Genomic DNA, 16,618 nt, shown 5'->3' with positions numbered 1-16,618 from the left:
TGGAGAGGTCCAAATCATAAAATTTGACATATGTATGCGGTGAGGACCAGCCTGCCGCATCACAAACGTCGTGAAGGGAAACTCCCGAAATCAAAGCCGTAGAGGCAGCCATTCTCCTTGTAGAATGGGCCCGGACAGCCAAAGGTGAAGCCTCGACTACCCACTTGCTCATAACCTGTTTCAATGCAGGGCAACCTTTCTTGGTTGAGCCGAAGCAGACAAATAACTGCTCTGATTTACGCCACAGGGCAGTGAACGTATGCATCCAAAGCCCTAACGGGACATAACAGATTGAGTCTTTCCTGATCTGGGGTATTAAAAGGTGGAGGACAAAAGGCCTGCAGCACAATTGGGCCTGCAACATTAGTAAGGATCTTAGGAATGTACCCCGGCCTAGGGTGAATAAATGCCTTAACCATACCAGGTGCAAATTCTAGGCATGAAGAAGCAACCGACAGGGCTTGCAAATCTCAAATGATCTTAATAGAAGATATAGCAAGTAGGAATAAAGTTTTTAATGTAAGGAACTTTTCTGAAACCTCTTCAATAGGCTCGAAGGGAGCCAAGGCCAGACCCTCAAGTACAATGGCCAAATCCCAAGCCGGTGCTCTAGAGTGCAGTGCAGGCCTAAGCCTCAATGTGCCACGGAGAAAACGTTAAATAAGAGGATCTCTCCCCAGAGAAGAAGCCCCCAGAGGGGTGTGATACGCAGATATAGCTGCTACGTACACCTTTAAGGTGGAAGGAGATAATCCAGCAGAGAAACGGTCTTGTAGGAAATCGAGAACTGTACCAACCGGGCAGTTAACAGGATTCAAATTACATTCTCCACACCTGGGCAGAGACACTGGATCCAGCAGGTAAAGGCTGAGATAGGGCGGAGCCCATCTCAAACCCCGCTGCTAGATCCATCTGCGAACCCCAAGATACGTTTCGCCGCTGTGCCTCGGTAGCAGCAGGACCCGCACCTCGGGGAGCACAAACCGAACCGTCCTCCTCAAAGAACGCCCGGTGAGTGTAACTTTGACAGACAACAATAAATAGACAAAGGACATATACAGAGAGCGCTTTGCTAAGGAAACAGAAGCTGACACACACTGCGTTCAGGGGTGCTTTATTGTTTCCTGGTCTATGACGTCACCTATGACGTCTTGCTCATTCATTGGACTGATTATACATGTGCTTCATGACGCAACACTCGGAGGTGAACCACAGCGTAAACGCAGCGGGAGTTCCCTTGATAGGGAACTGCAAGCACATTACACGCTTTACACTCAGTTTAAAATCGAAAAACAAACTGTTTGCTCTAAACTCTAAACGCAGTTCTCTACATGCCACACTCATTTACTGATACCTATACACCCAATGATCATGTTTGATCACATAGTAATCAAAACTCAGTTTTGAGAAAGAAAGACATTATTTTTACCCCTTAGAACTTCTGTTTATAGTGTAAGTAGGCTATATATATATATATATTTACATACGTGTGTGTGTGTGTGTGTATATATATATGTATGTATTTATATAATTATGTGTATATATTGATATATGTGTATATGTATATATATATATATTGAATGTACATTCATCAATTGTGCATACACAGTGTATTAGTGCAGATGTATGTGTGACAAACTCCTGTACACTCCACTGCACACTGAACATGCAAAAGACACAATAGAGTATTTTTTTACATTTTTCACATCCGTGTGTAGTTTGGCGTGAATGTGGCTAATCATCTGATGTTTGTGTGTAGAGTTTCTACGCAAAAACACAATTTTTGGAAGAGTTAAAATAGTTTTGAATGATGTGTTTGCTTTGGCAAGATATGTCTGATGTTTTGCATGTTGTATGCGTATTTTGTGGTTGTGTGTGTAGTGTAGAGTTTCAAGAAATTGAGCCATAGTTTCAGAAATTGTGTGTAAGCAATTTGAAAAAACTGTAATACTATAAGCTATGAGTTAACATTCATATTCATCTCAATGTCTGGACGTGCATGACTTGTAATCTGCCATTAAGTTTAATTTATGAAACACAAGCAAAACAAATTGCTATGCAAACAGTTCATGAAGTCATGTGTATATTGTCACATTCAACTGTGTGACAGTGTGACCACTTCCATATAAATGGTTGTATTTATATAGAAATTCATTATGTGTTCCATGAATAAGTCCCATAATGTTGAAGCCAACTTAAAAAAAAAAAAAATCTATAAGCCTTGAAATGGACATGAAGTTGATACCGAGGGAAGAAGCACATTTTCGCTGCCACTGCCTCACACTATGAGAGATCAATAGCCTTGTGCCTCGATCTAGTCAAGAGCCTCATAGAAAGATACAACAGACATGAGTGAATCAACCCCTGCTTGACTCGGATCAGACCTGAAGGGGTTGATAGATTGAAATGGGATCGGTAAAAGAAAAGAGTGAGAGTTCAAATTCATTTCTGTCAGGAAACAAATTATTTTTCTACCAAATGTGACTTATTACATGCTGAGGCCACCAGTGCTCTTAAAACCTGTTGATTTACATATATTATTGCACAAAGGTGAAAGTGCTCCTTATTATGAATGTTTTACCTATTATCTCTCTTTTATTTTATTCTCCACAGGTGCCGTGGTCATTGCTTTTGTGGTGTGCTGGTTGCCATACCATGCTCGAAGACTAATGTACTGCTATGTCACTGACTGGACAAAGTGAGTTTCAGTTTCAAAAAATCACAACACAATACAATAAAAATCAAATGAAACTTCAAATGTAAAACATTCTCTCAACTCTTCGATTTGCACTCTCTTATTGGACAATGCACACACGCTGAGAGTATAGATGCACCAAAAGTGTAACTGCAATTCACGACTGATGTTCCTCTGTTTTTTAGAGACCGAGTTGCTGAAGTCCATGAGCTTCTTATTAATAACATACAAAGTAGCTTATAAATAACATACAAAGGCACAAAAGATGAAAAGTTATAGCCTGTAGCCAGCTCACCGCACATTATAGCTCCACAAATCAATGCTTTGTTCTGGGCAGCGCCCACCAACAGCAGTGCACATAAATCATGATGCATCTGGTGGTGGTAGAGATTTCTGGGAGTTTTTTTCTATGATTCAAGGGGTGAATCGATAAATCTGTGACACGTACTCTAACACTCAGCTTATAATTCATATAGAGCACCACATACACGGAGCAAACTAATCTGAACATGTGAGCGTGTACATGTAATTTTTTTTTCAGTGGCTGACTGCACACAGATTTATGTTGTGGTTGTCACGCATAGCTTGCGTGAACTTCCTAAACCATATGCTGATGAGTGATGGGGACATTTTTACGATTCAATGCACAGTTCACCTCAGTGGAATTCCAATTTACAGAATGGCATGACGTTTGAACCCTGGTTCAAAAATGCATTGGTTTTGACATTAATGACAACTAGATTTAGAAATATTATGGTATTTACCCATAAAAACTACAGTGTGTTTCTATGCAGTTGCTTTGGTGTTCTAAGTGGTTGTTGTTTCTACTGATGTGAACTGTACAAAATATAAGCCAGCTCAGAGAGCATACTGTATAGTGCACATTCAAATTAGATACGTTTGAGCCATATTGGGACAAGTATGGCACCCAGGTTCACAATGTTAGACTCACTAGTTAAATTACTTTGGGCTTCACTAGGTGCACTGAATGTTGATACCAACAGTGGATGGAAACAATCTGAGAGGGAGAGGAGGAAGAGTATGTGTAAAAGGTGGTGGACGAGGAGAAAGAGGATGAGGAAGAGTAAGGCCCCATCCACACTACTGCGTTTTCGTTTAGAAACGGAGACCTTTTGCTACGTTTGTACCTCCCGTCCAGACTAAAACGGCAAAGACGAAGACCTAAAATGGAAAAGTTTAGAAACGCTAAGTCTGAAATGTATAGCCCATGGTTTTTACAGTCAAAGGCTACTCAATCCTGTGACATTATCTACGAACATTCATTGATTTGTTAGTGTGAGTGATAAACAGCGTCATGCTGTTTGAAGTGACAAACACGCTTTGACGTGTCTGGTGCGGTCGAATGTGGCATCTACGTATACGTATCTATGGTTGTGATGGTCTTCTGAGTGGTCGTTGTCTGTTGATTTTTTTTAAGCGTGTTGTTATGGGGTTGCTTTGATATTCTAAGAGATTGTGCGTGTTGCTTGAGTATTCAGGGTAGTTTTTGGTGTATTGCTATGCTATTTTTAAAGCTGTGACACCATAGCTATTGCTATGGAGTTCTGAATGGTGGTTTTGTGTTGCTGGTGGTTTTATTGTGTTGCTATGTGGTGTTCTAAGTGGAGTTGTGTCTTTCTAGGAGTTTGCTATGGTGTTTTTGGTAGTTTTAGTGTGTTGCAATGCGGTTGAAATCCTGTTCTGGTGGGTAATTGTGTGTTGTTATGCAGTTGCCAGGGCATTCAGGGTGGTTTTTAGTGTGTTGCAATGCGGTTGAAATCCTGTTCTGGTGGGTAATTGTGTGTTGTTATGCAGTTGCCAGGGCATTCAGGGTGGTTTTTAGTGTGTTGCTATGTGGTTGATATTGTGTTCTGAGTCGTTTGGTGTGCTGATTATAGGTTTGAGATGCATCTGTACTTTTTACCTGCAATGGTTACTTTTATTTTATTTTATACAGGAGTCCTTTAATATGTGCCAGTGAGCTGAGGCAGTACTTGATGTTGTAGTACGTTTGATGTTTTAGTAAAGCAGAAAGAATCAGAAGATGAGGAGTGAACATATGAAAGGGAAATGTTATGGAAAGGCATTAAGGTTTTGATGAAGAAGCATTATGGTGACAAATAAGGATTTTACGAAAATACAAATAGGGACAATATTGATTAATACCAGACTCGTAATGCCAAACTGACATTTTACTTAAATATTTGATTAAAGTTGTTTTCATTTCATCTGAGAGGAGACTCATGACAAGTGATTCTTGCATACATTTCAATATGATTGACTAAACTGCTGCCAGAATCATGTTATGCTCTATAATTTCCACAAAAGCCTATACAGCCACTGAATTAATCATTCATTAAAATAATGAAAAGAAAAGTCTGGCAGATTAATGATTTTTCTCAGTTCTGTTTAGCTTTTTATGATGCAGGGCTCATCATCAATGTTGCCTGAGGGAGAACATTAGAAGCTTCACCCAGATGACCAAAATTAGCTTCTTTAAAGATGCATTGCAAATACTCATTATTCATACTTTAAAGGTATCAAGAATACATATATTTTAAATACATTTGAGAAGTGTAGCATGAGGACTGATATTATAATAAAAAAGCATTACATTTGAAATAAAAGTGCCACATATTTGGAGAGCTATGGGGCAGTGGGACATCCGTCTCAAGTATTTTTTTGCTGATGGTTAGGCCATTTGCCTCCAAAGTGGATGGGTATTTGATGTATTTTTTCTGTCCTCTGCAGGTTTCAGAAATATAGGTTGTACTTTTTGTTAGCATATGAATGGGGAGATGTTAAGGCGTTCAAGGTTTTGGTATGCCACCAATATGCATACGGCATTGTATCAGCCTCAAATGGAATGGCAACAGACAGTTTATTAAATGCCTGATGTATATTGCACACAAAAATTTTGCTTTTTGAAAACAGCAAGCCCCAATCTTGGCTGGCTTGGCACAATTTCCGGAAGTCAGAGTGCACAGGTTTTTATCAGTCCCCAGAGACAGTTTTGTTTACAAGTTCCCAGGCTGCTACAATAAGCACTTGAAGAAATAGTTTGCACACTGTAAAAAAATGTTTAGTGACTGGTCAGATCTAAATTTTTAAATTGTCCCAAGTGAAATTCTGTGAAATAAATTGAATTAATTGTTGCAATAGTCTGTTAACATTGGCTCAATGAGAAATAATATGTCAGACTAAGTGAAAAATTTAGATGTTATAAGTCACTAGAAAATTTTGACTTGGGGATGTAATTTTTTTTTTTACAGTGCAAAGATTATTGCATTGAATGTCAATACTCTTGCTGAGCTGATAGAGATTCATACTGGTTCTGTCTTCTGTGGATTATATTATGTTATATATGCTACAAGCTACATAATATAAATATATATAAATAAATATCACTGGGATAATGGATAGTGGAATAGTATGACGTTTGCCCTGTGTAGTCAAAACCTAATTTTTTTTTTTTTTTGCACTCTCGATGACGAGACATGAATCCAAGAGATATAAGATTATTCATGAGATGGCACCAGGGTGGGTCAAACGCAGCCTTCATTTGAAGCATTTGACATTAATATTACCAACACACACTCAAATCACTATGCAAAACCATTCCTCTTTCTCTCTCCCACACTAGGAAAAAATTGCTCCGTCTTTCAGAACAACAAATCATTGAATATAGTGCACCAAAGTCATCGAAATCAAGCAGATATAAAATTAAATCAGCCATAGATAGCATATACATAAACAGTTAGGTTATGTATTGATGTTAGAAACATACTCTTTCTATATGTACAGTACACAGATTCTCGCAAAGGCTGCATTTATTTGATCAAAAATACAGTAAAAACAGTGACACGGTGAAATATGTTTTACATTTTAAATAACTGTTTTGTATTTTAATATATTTTAAAATGTGATTTATTCCTGTGAGGGCAAAGCTGAATTCTCAGCAGCCATTTTATTCAGTCTTCAGTGTCACATTATCTTTAAGAAATCATTCTCATATGCTGATTTTCTGCTCAAGAAACATTTATTATTATTATCAATGTTGTGCTGAATGATATTTTTATGTGGCTGTGGCATTTTTTATATGATTTTTTTATTAATAAAAAGTTCAAAAGAACAGCATTTATTTGAAATAAAATTATTTTGTAACATTATAAATGTCTTTACTGTAACTTTTGATCAATTTAATGAATCTTTGCTGAATAAAAATATTAATTTCTTTCAAAATAATAGTATACTAAATATGGATTTCTGACGGCGTGGGGAAATTGAGAGAGAAATAAAAAAGCATGTTTTTAAATTTGGATATCTGAAATAGATATGAATTAAGCATGAGTCATATATAATTTCACTAGCAAAAAGTGCTTCCGTTTTAATCAAAGCTTAAGTACTTTGATTTCTTTATGAAAGCTGAGCAGCAAACTGAATCTACAAATAATTATAATTACTTATACACACCATTGTCAGTGTTGTGGTTCTGTTTAGTTTGTTTCTTCATTGGATTTGTTTTTACATCGTTATCAGTTCAGTTAAGTCACCTGTGTCTAGTTAATTATCTGTTCCACCAGTGTTTCTGTAATTAGTGTTCATCAGTGTCTGTATTTAGTTCCCTCAGTTCAGTTTGTCCTTGTCTGTCTCGTTTATGGATAGTCATAATCAGAGTCATAGTTTCGTCGAGTTTGGTGTTTGTAACCCTTCTGCCTGTTTTTGCTAAGTGATTAGTAAAACGTGTGTATTGGAGTCATTGGCCTCTTTCTCTTCTCCAACCAACACCTCACCGTGACAACAATATAGCATGTGTGCCTGTGTGTTACTTTATATAAAGGTCAAAAAAGATTGGTTGAATAAAGATCATTACCATCATGTTTGTTTATAACCGCAAAAAGTGATTTAAAAAGACCCTATATTTATCAGTAATCAGACTACAGTAGATACCCAAGACATAAATGGCATATATAATGAACATTTGCTCACCTTCATACTGGCAACTTTCTTTACACGTACTTGCTGTAAATGTTGACTGGAGCTTTCAGGCTTAAAAAAGAGCGCAAATATCTATATGCATGACAATGGTTACCAACATCTCTCTCAGTATACTTATTTTTTATCTTCCACAGTGCTCTCTTCAATTTTTACCACTACTTCTACATGGTCACCAATGTGCTCTTCTACGTCAGCTCGGCCATCAACCCCATTCTCTACAACCTCGTCTCTGCAAACTACCGGCAAATTTTTTTTTCCACGCTTCGCTACCTAATCCTGCCCTGCCGCCATAATAAGCAGAAGCGCATTCTCACCAGACACTCTATCAGCATCTGCAGCAACCAGACCTTCTCCACCAATGTCATCAAAGAAACAATTTACTAAACACTGTCAAGATTCTGTCATTCCATTCTCCCAGCAAAGGAGAGACCACTGAAGCGAAGCATGTTTTCATATTGAGTTATTATTACAAGAATTTGTTATATTCGTGCTACTGAATCGCCATATGGAGCTTTTGTGCATTGCAGAACTGGCACCAGAGACACTTGTCGTGTTTATGGGAGGGTATGTAGCACAAAATACACACCAAAAACATTGAATAATGAGCTGAAACAGTGTAAATACAAACATATTATATCAAATGTATATCCGGATGTACATTGTTTCTCAATCGAAATATGAAATATAACAATGTTGTAAATGAAGGGAACAGACTGCAGACAGTTGCTGTTGTGTACACAGAGTATTTATATCCAGCTGATGTAATTTACCAACACTGGAATAACTGTGAACACAAGGACATACACCATTTAGAATTTTATTTTATTCATTGGCGCACAACAGGGACATTCAAAGTGGAGGCTGATGCATTGTCAAGAAGTGACTCTTGCTTGCGACACACTAAGACAGTGTCACCATTCCGTAGCCTTAGCAACAGTCTACATACAAAGAAGGCAGTACTCTTGTGTGAAAACTGAAGAATGCTACAGGATCACGGGCATAATTGATTCTCTCATTCTAAAGTAACTAAGAGAGAGAGAGGAGAGACTTCAATGATAGAATATGCAACATAGGCTCATTGGGGAAAATGTGCTATACAAAACGTATACATACAATTTACTGAAGTTTCCAGCTGAAATGAACACTTGTGGCAGTAAAACACGACTTTTATTCCTTTTTACACAAATTATTGTTACAAGGGCGGATTGTCGATTAATAAATACTTTTTGTTTAGTTCCTTTATTAGTTCTGTTTAGTTCCTTTGAGGTTATTGTTATAACCTCAAAAAACGTTTGCCATAGTAAATAATTTGTAAACTAATACATTTTTACTTTTGCATAATTTGTATGACTTTTCAGCCATGGCAAAATTGCTCTGTAGCTCATCTGGTACAGCAACCTGGTACAACAAGTTTAATGTAATTTAAGTTGAATGCAATTTGCAATGTGGAGCACTTGGATTGAGTCATGTGACACAAGTTATGATGAAAGAGCTTAATGACTTGAAAAAGCAAACTTAAATGGCACATGTGCTTCAGCATCACACTGGACAAATTGTACAAAACCAAGCCCCACCCTACATTTTTTCTTGTTTATTTCACACGGTTATATATCACAATAGGAAAAAAGACTATAGCAACTTATGTTTCATGCCGACTTTAAACGCCACTGAATAGCTATTGAATTCACTCACTTAACTAACAGTGCAAAAACACGTTGTAAATGGAAACCTTTGACATTCTTTACAGAGTGCTCAGCAAAGCTCCCTTCAAGCAGGTACCGAATTGACCCGGTACTCTATACAACAAGTATTGCAGAAAGATTTTTTTAAATTGAAGTATCTACTTTGTACCAAAGAACAGGCATTTTTAACAACCCTGGATTAGTGTAGGTAGTACATTATTTCAAACGCGATAGACCCTTAACCTTTCACCACCACTAATCGGCCATATCACCCTGTAGCCCAAGACTGGTTTCCCACTGAAGCTAAACGGGGCTGAGCCTGGTTAGTACCTGGATGGGAGACCTCCTGGGAAAAAACAGGTTGCTGCTGGTAGAGGTGTTAGTGAGGCCAGCAGGGGGCGCTCACCCTGTGGTCTGTGTGGGTCCTAACGCCCCAGTGTAGTGACGGGGACACTATACTGCCAAAAGAGCGCCGTCCTTCGGATGAGACGTTAAACCGAGGTCCTGACTCTCTGTGGTCATTAAAAATCCCAGGATGTCCTTCGAAAAAGAGTAGGGGTGTAACTCCGGCATCCTGGCCAAATTTGCCCCTTGGCCTCTGTCTATCATGGCCTCCTAATCATCCCCATATACTGATTGGCTTCATCACTGTCTCCTCTCCACCAGTAAGCTGGTGTGTGGTGGGCGTTCTGGCGCAATATGGCTGCTGTCGCATCATCCAAGTGGATGCTGCACATTGGTGGTGGTTGAGGAGATTCCCCCCTTCTATGTAAAGCGCTTTGAGGTCTCAGATAAAGCGCTATATAAATGTAACGAATTATTATTACAGTTGAAAATAATTAAACTGCAACAATACATTCAATAATCAATGTAATAAAATGTTGCCACATTCATTTTCATTTGTATCTGAGAAAATTGAACATGGTTTTAGTGCCACTCACTCAACATTTCATTTTGAAAGTTCCACAAAATGTGCAAGAAGAAACGTAATATCATTTTGCAGAAATGTGAGAGGTTACTCACTGCAGAGCTAATGACTGGAGCTTGACGTCCCTCTGGACCTTATCAGTGGAGCTTAAGGTCATTTTTGTCTTATGCCTTAAAACCGAGGACGAGGAAGAGGAGGAAGCTCTCTCGTTCATGGTGCAGTGTAGGCAGCTGATTTTCCATAATATGATGTTTAATATTAAAAAAAGAAGATTATAATAAATATATGATGAAAATGATGAAGAGTTGTTTCCTATGTTGTGAATTCCCATATTGTGCTGAACTTATAGCAAAAGTAGGCAAGTCATTTCCAGTTGATGCCATTGGCCTATTTCCAGTAATTATTAGTTTATTTCACAAATAAAAGTATCCAATAATATAACTTTTTCCAAGATAAAATTGATATTGATCTTTAGCTGGTCATGTGATTTCAACACAGTTGCCCCCATGAGTAAATACACTCCATGTAAAATAAAGCTTTTGTTAAGCTCCTGAGATGACTGGATTCTTGATGTGAATATATATGGACCACATTTTGGTACCGTCTTGTTGAAATCCATCTACATCAATCACCGTGAGTGAATTCTAGAGAACAGGGGGGCCAATCACAGCAGGGAGGAAGCTGAGCACTTGAGCGGAGTTGTAGACCGGTATGTTGAAGAATTCTGAATGGAAGAAAATGTGCATAACATGATGGTATGATGGCCATCTGAAGTAAGGGCAGAGCGAGCAACATAAAAAAAAAGGAAATGAGAAAGTGAACGGTATGAGAGACCACCTGCTGAGGCTGTAGAGAAAACAAGGCCAACACAGCAAGAAAGGGTAAAATGTTTGCTTATTGGCTCTCTGGGGTATCCTGGGAAATAACAGCCATGTGGACCAGTATGTCTAACTCATTTTGTTTGGATGATCTAGATATTTGTCGCTATGACTTTTTTTATCGTAATGTTATTGTTGTTGCCTTCAAAATGTATACCTTTCTCTTTGTGAGCCTGAAATAAGGCTACACAATAACTAATTTTTATGGCGCTAAACTTTAAAATGTTTTAGATAGGTTACATGCCTTTAGACTGTGCCTCCATGCTCATAGTGTCATCAATCAATGAATCCAAAACCCATCTGAATCAATACAATCTAAATCCCACAATTGATGTAAACTCTGTTTGTGGTATATGTAACATTCTGTGTTTTTTAATGTTAGTAGTTAATACTGGGTTTGAATAGTATAAATGTTCTGATGTTGATGTGTCTTGTTATTATTTCCTAAATTAAGACAGAAATTCACAGGTTTTATTGTGTATTAAATTGAATGTGGGACTAATTCTGAATAATAAATTGTTCAAAAATCTTTTCTTCTGCATCACAGTTTGATTGTTTATCAAGTGAATGGTTAATGATGGATTTCTGGCAATCTGCTAAAATGTTTGTTTAGCAAATAATTGAATTAAAATGGAATTATGTTTCTCTTGTGACTCAATTTGTATTACTCATAAAGGAAGTAATACATCTCAGTGTATTATTTGTGTTTCTGGGTAAATAATATTCCTTTTAAAACTATTTACAGAGGCATTACAGATACACAAAATATGAGACATGCCGACACTTTGCAATTCACTGGTGTCTATCCTAAATCACACAAACACGCAAACAAATGGCTAATGTGTTTGACCTTATCAGACTGTCTTCAGGCCCTGCCCAGTCTGGAGGATGTCTACGGTCTGTGATGGATGTGATTGTTGTGGTGAAGCAGTCAAACATAATTGGCTGTTCAATCACTTCTGAGATCCCACTCTGAAGCTGGGGGGATCCTCACAACCATGATCAAAATAAACAAATCAAATCAAAATGTATTTATAAAGCACAATAAAAACAACAGTAGTTGACCACTGTGCTGTGCATACATGGGAGAAATGGTAAAATTTCCGGGTACCAGTGAGAAGTCAGCTGCGTTTTGAACCATGTAAAGATGAGTTATAATTCGCCTTTGGCTAAGCCACGCCCTAGAATGTAGATTGACCAATCACAGCGCAGCCAAGAACGAGCTCTCACAGAGGTCCGACACTTTTTCACAGCGCTCCATTGACTTTAACACAGGCGTCTCATATTTTTGGTCTCGGCAGGCTATTACCGTCGTGGTTTTATAAAAAATACGGTTAAACGTTGTGCCTGGGGCATTTGTAACACAGATACGCGTTTCCCAGAGAGGTTGGAGGGGGGTGTCCGTTTTTTCCCTTCCCAAAACCGAAGTAAAATACTGACAAGTGTCGTCTTTGGATTAAACTGTGTGGACGTCCTCAGTCAGCGAAACCCCTCAAGGATCAACAAGCTCACTTTTGTGTTTTAACCTTACTGTGAAGTTATACTAGTTAGACAGTTTTATGCTGGTTTAGGTTATGATTTCGGTTCTCTACCCTAATTGTTGATACGCTAGCACACGCTGCTAATAAATACAACTTTATACTCGCGTAGTCCGTTTGCTTTGTAATAACGATTATAGAAATGAATAGAGACCTACCCAGCTCTGCATTACCAGTGTTGCTCCTTGATATTGTTAGTCCCAGCCTCCGTCTCCATTAGGATATGCGGTGGGTCATTTTTTGACTGTAACCGTTATGCTTTTGCCTCTTTTTGGATGCCTTGTTGTTGCTTGCGTTTCACCGGTATGTCTTGAATATAGCCTTCGAACGCATACTGCAGCCCCTTTTGCCTACTTCTATCGGACACTATTTGCTGCTTTATAAAAGTTTGATAAAATTCCAGCAGGAAGAGCTGTCACAGCATAAGCCATGTTGATACCAAACCAGAGCCCAGATGAAGTTGTCGGAGGTAGCAACAGTAACTAAGGGGGGCGGGTCTTAGCCAAAGGTGAATTGATTGACTTATTCCAATATAGCGATGTTCGCCGGAGTCAAATGTGACGTCACGATATGGGCGTGGGCGCGAACTGGTTGGCAGAAAGAACCAAAACATGTCGCAGACTCGCAGCAGTCTACTTGTGTTTTGTCAGCATATGCTAATTTTTTTGTCATGCGTTGAAATGCGGTTGAATGGCGTGTCTGACGTTGATTCAACGTTAATTCAATGAGCAAAACGATGTTGTTTCGATGTCACGTCAACGTCGTTTCCACGTTGATTCAATGTCAGTTTGCTATCTGGGACGTCTTTTTCTGCCTCCTGGATGCGTGCGCAAGCAGTAATGACGTTGCCGAGAAATCCATGTATTATACTTCCATTGCGCAGTCACAGCATGCACACAAAAAAGTTATGTAAACAAACACTTTGACACGTCTTCCGAGGTATTTTGTACAGTTATTCATTCATTAATTAACCCATCAATGCGATAGAACCTACTAGTAACATTTATTTACAAAATTAGTTTTTATTTTTAACGTAAAATAGGTAGCAGACGCGATCGTGGTCCGCTGGCTACCATTGTTCTCTTACGAGAGGTTCTCTCGTACTGCGTACTGAAAGTACGCACCGGGTAAAGTCTCTTTGCTCGAGATATTGAAGCCAAAATTTATCCTTAAATTTCCATATCTTGTAAACGCAGTGCAGCAGCAGTCAGACCTAGAGCGGGCAATCTAGCGCGCTCATTGGCTGCTCCGCGGCAACTGCTGCAGCCTACCACTGAGCCCCTGGCGTGACGTCACGCCCAATGAGGACGCTTCGCGCCCTCACGCGGCCAAGCCCGCCAAAATGGGAGTGGCTTAGCGTATATAAGGGGCAGTTCAGACTGCTAACACTCGATTTTAATCTCTTCAGCGACGCTCTACGCTTCGCTGACCTCCGAGAGAAGCCGCCGCCGTCGAATCCAGCGACCAGCCAGCTTAGGACAGCGCCTGAGGAAGCCGGCCGTCTTCGCCACCTTCAGCCGTCCGTGCCAGCTACGCTATCCGGCGACAAAGTATCCTTTTTCCTAAACCTCTCCGTGAGCTCGCCGCCGCGACTCACGTCCTAAAAGAGCAAAGGCGTTTGTACAAAAATGCCTCGTCTTTCCTGCGGTTCGTGCCGAACCGCGCTCAGCGACGGAGACCGCCACGTGATCTGCGCTCTCTGCCTGGGCCGAGACCACGCAGCCATCGCTCTCTCGACGGGTGGCTGCATCGAGTGCGACGAGATGGCGATTTCGACCCTGCGGGCTCGACTCGCCCTCTTCAACGTCGAAGCTGTCGCTCCGCCTCTCTCCAGTGGCCCGCGGAAGAAGAAGCGCCGTGCCCAGAGACTCCCGGAGCCCGTCGCTCGCGAACGCTCGCCGGAACCTTCCCCTCGAGCTTCGCGTTCCCCTTCACCGCCCCCCCTTCCCGACGCGCAGATGACGGCTTCGGCCCTCACTGCCGTCGACACAGGGGACGAGGCGGGGGACGACGCCATCGACAGCTGTTCTCTCCTGGCGTCGGACAGTGAAGAGTGGTCTGGATCTACACACTCCACCTCCTCTTCGACGCAGGAACCTGGCAAGGCCCGGTCTAATGTGGACGCCGAACTCATCCGCCTCCTCACCATGGCCGTCGACCAACTGGGCCTGGACTGGTCTCCACCGGAGGCGCCCGCGCCCAACAGGCTCGATGGGTGCTTTTTACCTAGCCGCCGCCTAGCGCCTGCCTCTAGGTCAGCACCCTTCCTGCCGGAGCTCCACAGCGAGCTCTCTAAATCGTGGAATGCTCCATTCTCCGCGAGACTCCGCTCCCCTGCTTCCTCGACTCTCTCCCAAGTGGACGGAGCCGTCGAAAAAGGCTACAGCCGGATTCCCCCAGTGGAAGAGGCGGTCGCAGTGCATCTTTGCCCGCCATCACCAAAATGGCGCTCAAAGTCTGCCCTCCCGTCGAAAGCCTGCAGGACCACTTCAGCCCTTGTCGGCCGCGCTTTCGCCGCCGCCGGACAAGCCGCTTCCGCCCTGCATTCTATGGCTGTCCTCCAGATCCTCCAGGCTGAACTCCTCCGCCGTTTGGACGAGAAACGCCCGGTTCAGGACATCGTGACGGATCTGCGCAGCGCGACGGATCTTTCCCTCCGCGCCACGAAATCCGCAGCACAGGCGATGGGACGATGCATGGCTTCACTCACGGTAACGGAGAGGCACCTTTGGCTGACGCTCGCCGAGATGAGTGAGTCTGAGCGCGCCGTGTTCCTCAACGCCCCGCTCTCCCCCGCCGGCCTCTTCGGCCCCGCGGTGACCGGGATCGTGGAAAGGTTTTCTGAGGTACAGAAAACGTCTCAAGCCATGAAGCTGTTCCTCCCACGACGCGTTAGCTCCGCTGCAGGCCGCTCCCAGCAGCCTCCTGCACGAAGCTCATCGCAACAACGCCCATCGCAGCCTCCATCAGCTTCGCAGCAGCGACAGGGCGGCCGCCCTCGATCGCGCTCAAACAGCCGTCACAGACCGCCTCCCCCCCGGGGACCGCGACAGAAGATCGTGCTGAAGCCTGAAGCCGCGAAATCCTCCTAGCCACCGCGAAGAGGAAAAGATGCGCGAGTCCCGCCGCCGCCGCCGGACCGCCATCAAAGTTAGCCGCTCTGTCAGTCCCCTTAAACAAGGCTACTGCAGTTGTGTATTTAGCAGCCAACGAGCCACTCACAGTACACGCTCGCCTGCACACAAACGCCGTTTTCACGGCGACCCAGATAAATCACAAAAAGAGTGTAATGTCTGTATATACGGCTCACGCCGATTGTGTTCTATGTGTAGAAAATGTGCCCACTCCAATGTGTTCACCCCTACACACAAGCACGCCCCCCAGGTTTGTCACAGAGCCCACTCATATAAAGCGGGCACGCGCCGCTCGAGTGTTAAATGTAGGATTTGTGCCCACGTCCCAGTGCCCACACCGACAAAATGTCCGCTCTGCTGTACAGTTATCACGGGGGGCGAAACTAATAAAGCCAATAGGCCGTGTTTCAGATATAAGCGCCGCACGTGCTCACGAGCACGCGCGCTCACTGACGAACACTGTTCCCCCCATATCGCTCACAAGCACCGCTGTTCGCGCCACAGACTATTCTCCGTCCCTAGCGACCGAGTTACTGAATGCGAAACGGCAGGCTGCTGTAACCAGCGAGCAGCATTACTCAGCAAACGAGGGCGCGCGCGCCGCGCTGATACCTCCGTTTCAGTTCCTCGAGCCCGCGCAGTGCGGCGCTCAGGACGCGGAGACCATTCTGCCCCTAGCTATGCGTGCGAAAGCATGGGAAGCTATCCCGGGCGTGTCAGAATGGGTGCTGAAGGTTGTAAGACAAGGCTATACACTGCAGTTCG

General features: G+C 42.2%; 1 protein-coding gene across 1 annotated transcript in view; it reads left to right on the top strand.

Moving 5' to 3' along the window:
* ntsr1 (neurotensin receptor 1 (high affinity)) overlaps positions 1 to 11,827 on the top strand; it is a 38,607-nt gene extending 26,780 nt beyond the window's left edge. Inside the window, exons 3-4 of the mRNA XM_079587444.1 lie at positions 2,614 to 2,698; positions 7,828 to 11,827. Coding sequence (XP_079443570.1) covers positions 2,614 to 2,698; positions 7,828 to 8,077 — 335 coding nt within the window. The 3' untranslated portion in view covers positions 8,078 to 11,827. The remainder of the gene's footprint in view (positions 1 to 2,613; positions 2,699 to 7,827) is intronic.
* Positions 11,828 to 16,618: the final 4,791 nt, after the last annotated feature.

This window comes from Phoxinus phoxinus (genome assembly GCF_949152265.1).
Source record: "Phoxinus phoxinus genome assembly, chromosome: 18".
NCBI lineage: Eukaryota > Metazoa > Chordata > Actinopteri > Cypriniformes > Leuciscidae > Phoxinus > Phoxinus phoxinus.
Note: the sequence above shows the minus strand (reverse complement) of the source record. Positions and strands in the feature narration are given on the sequence as shown.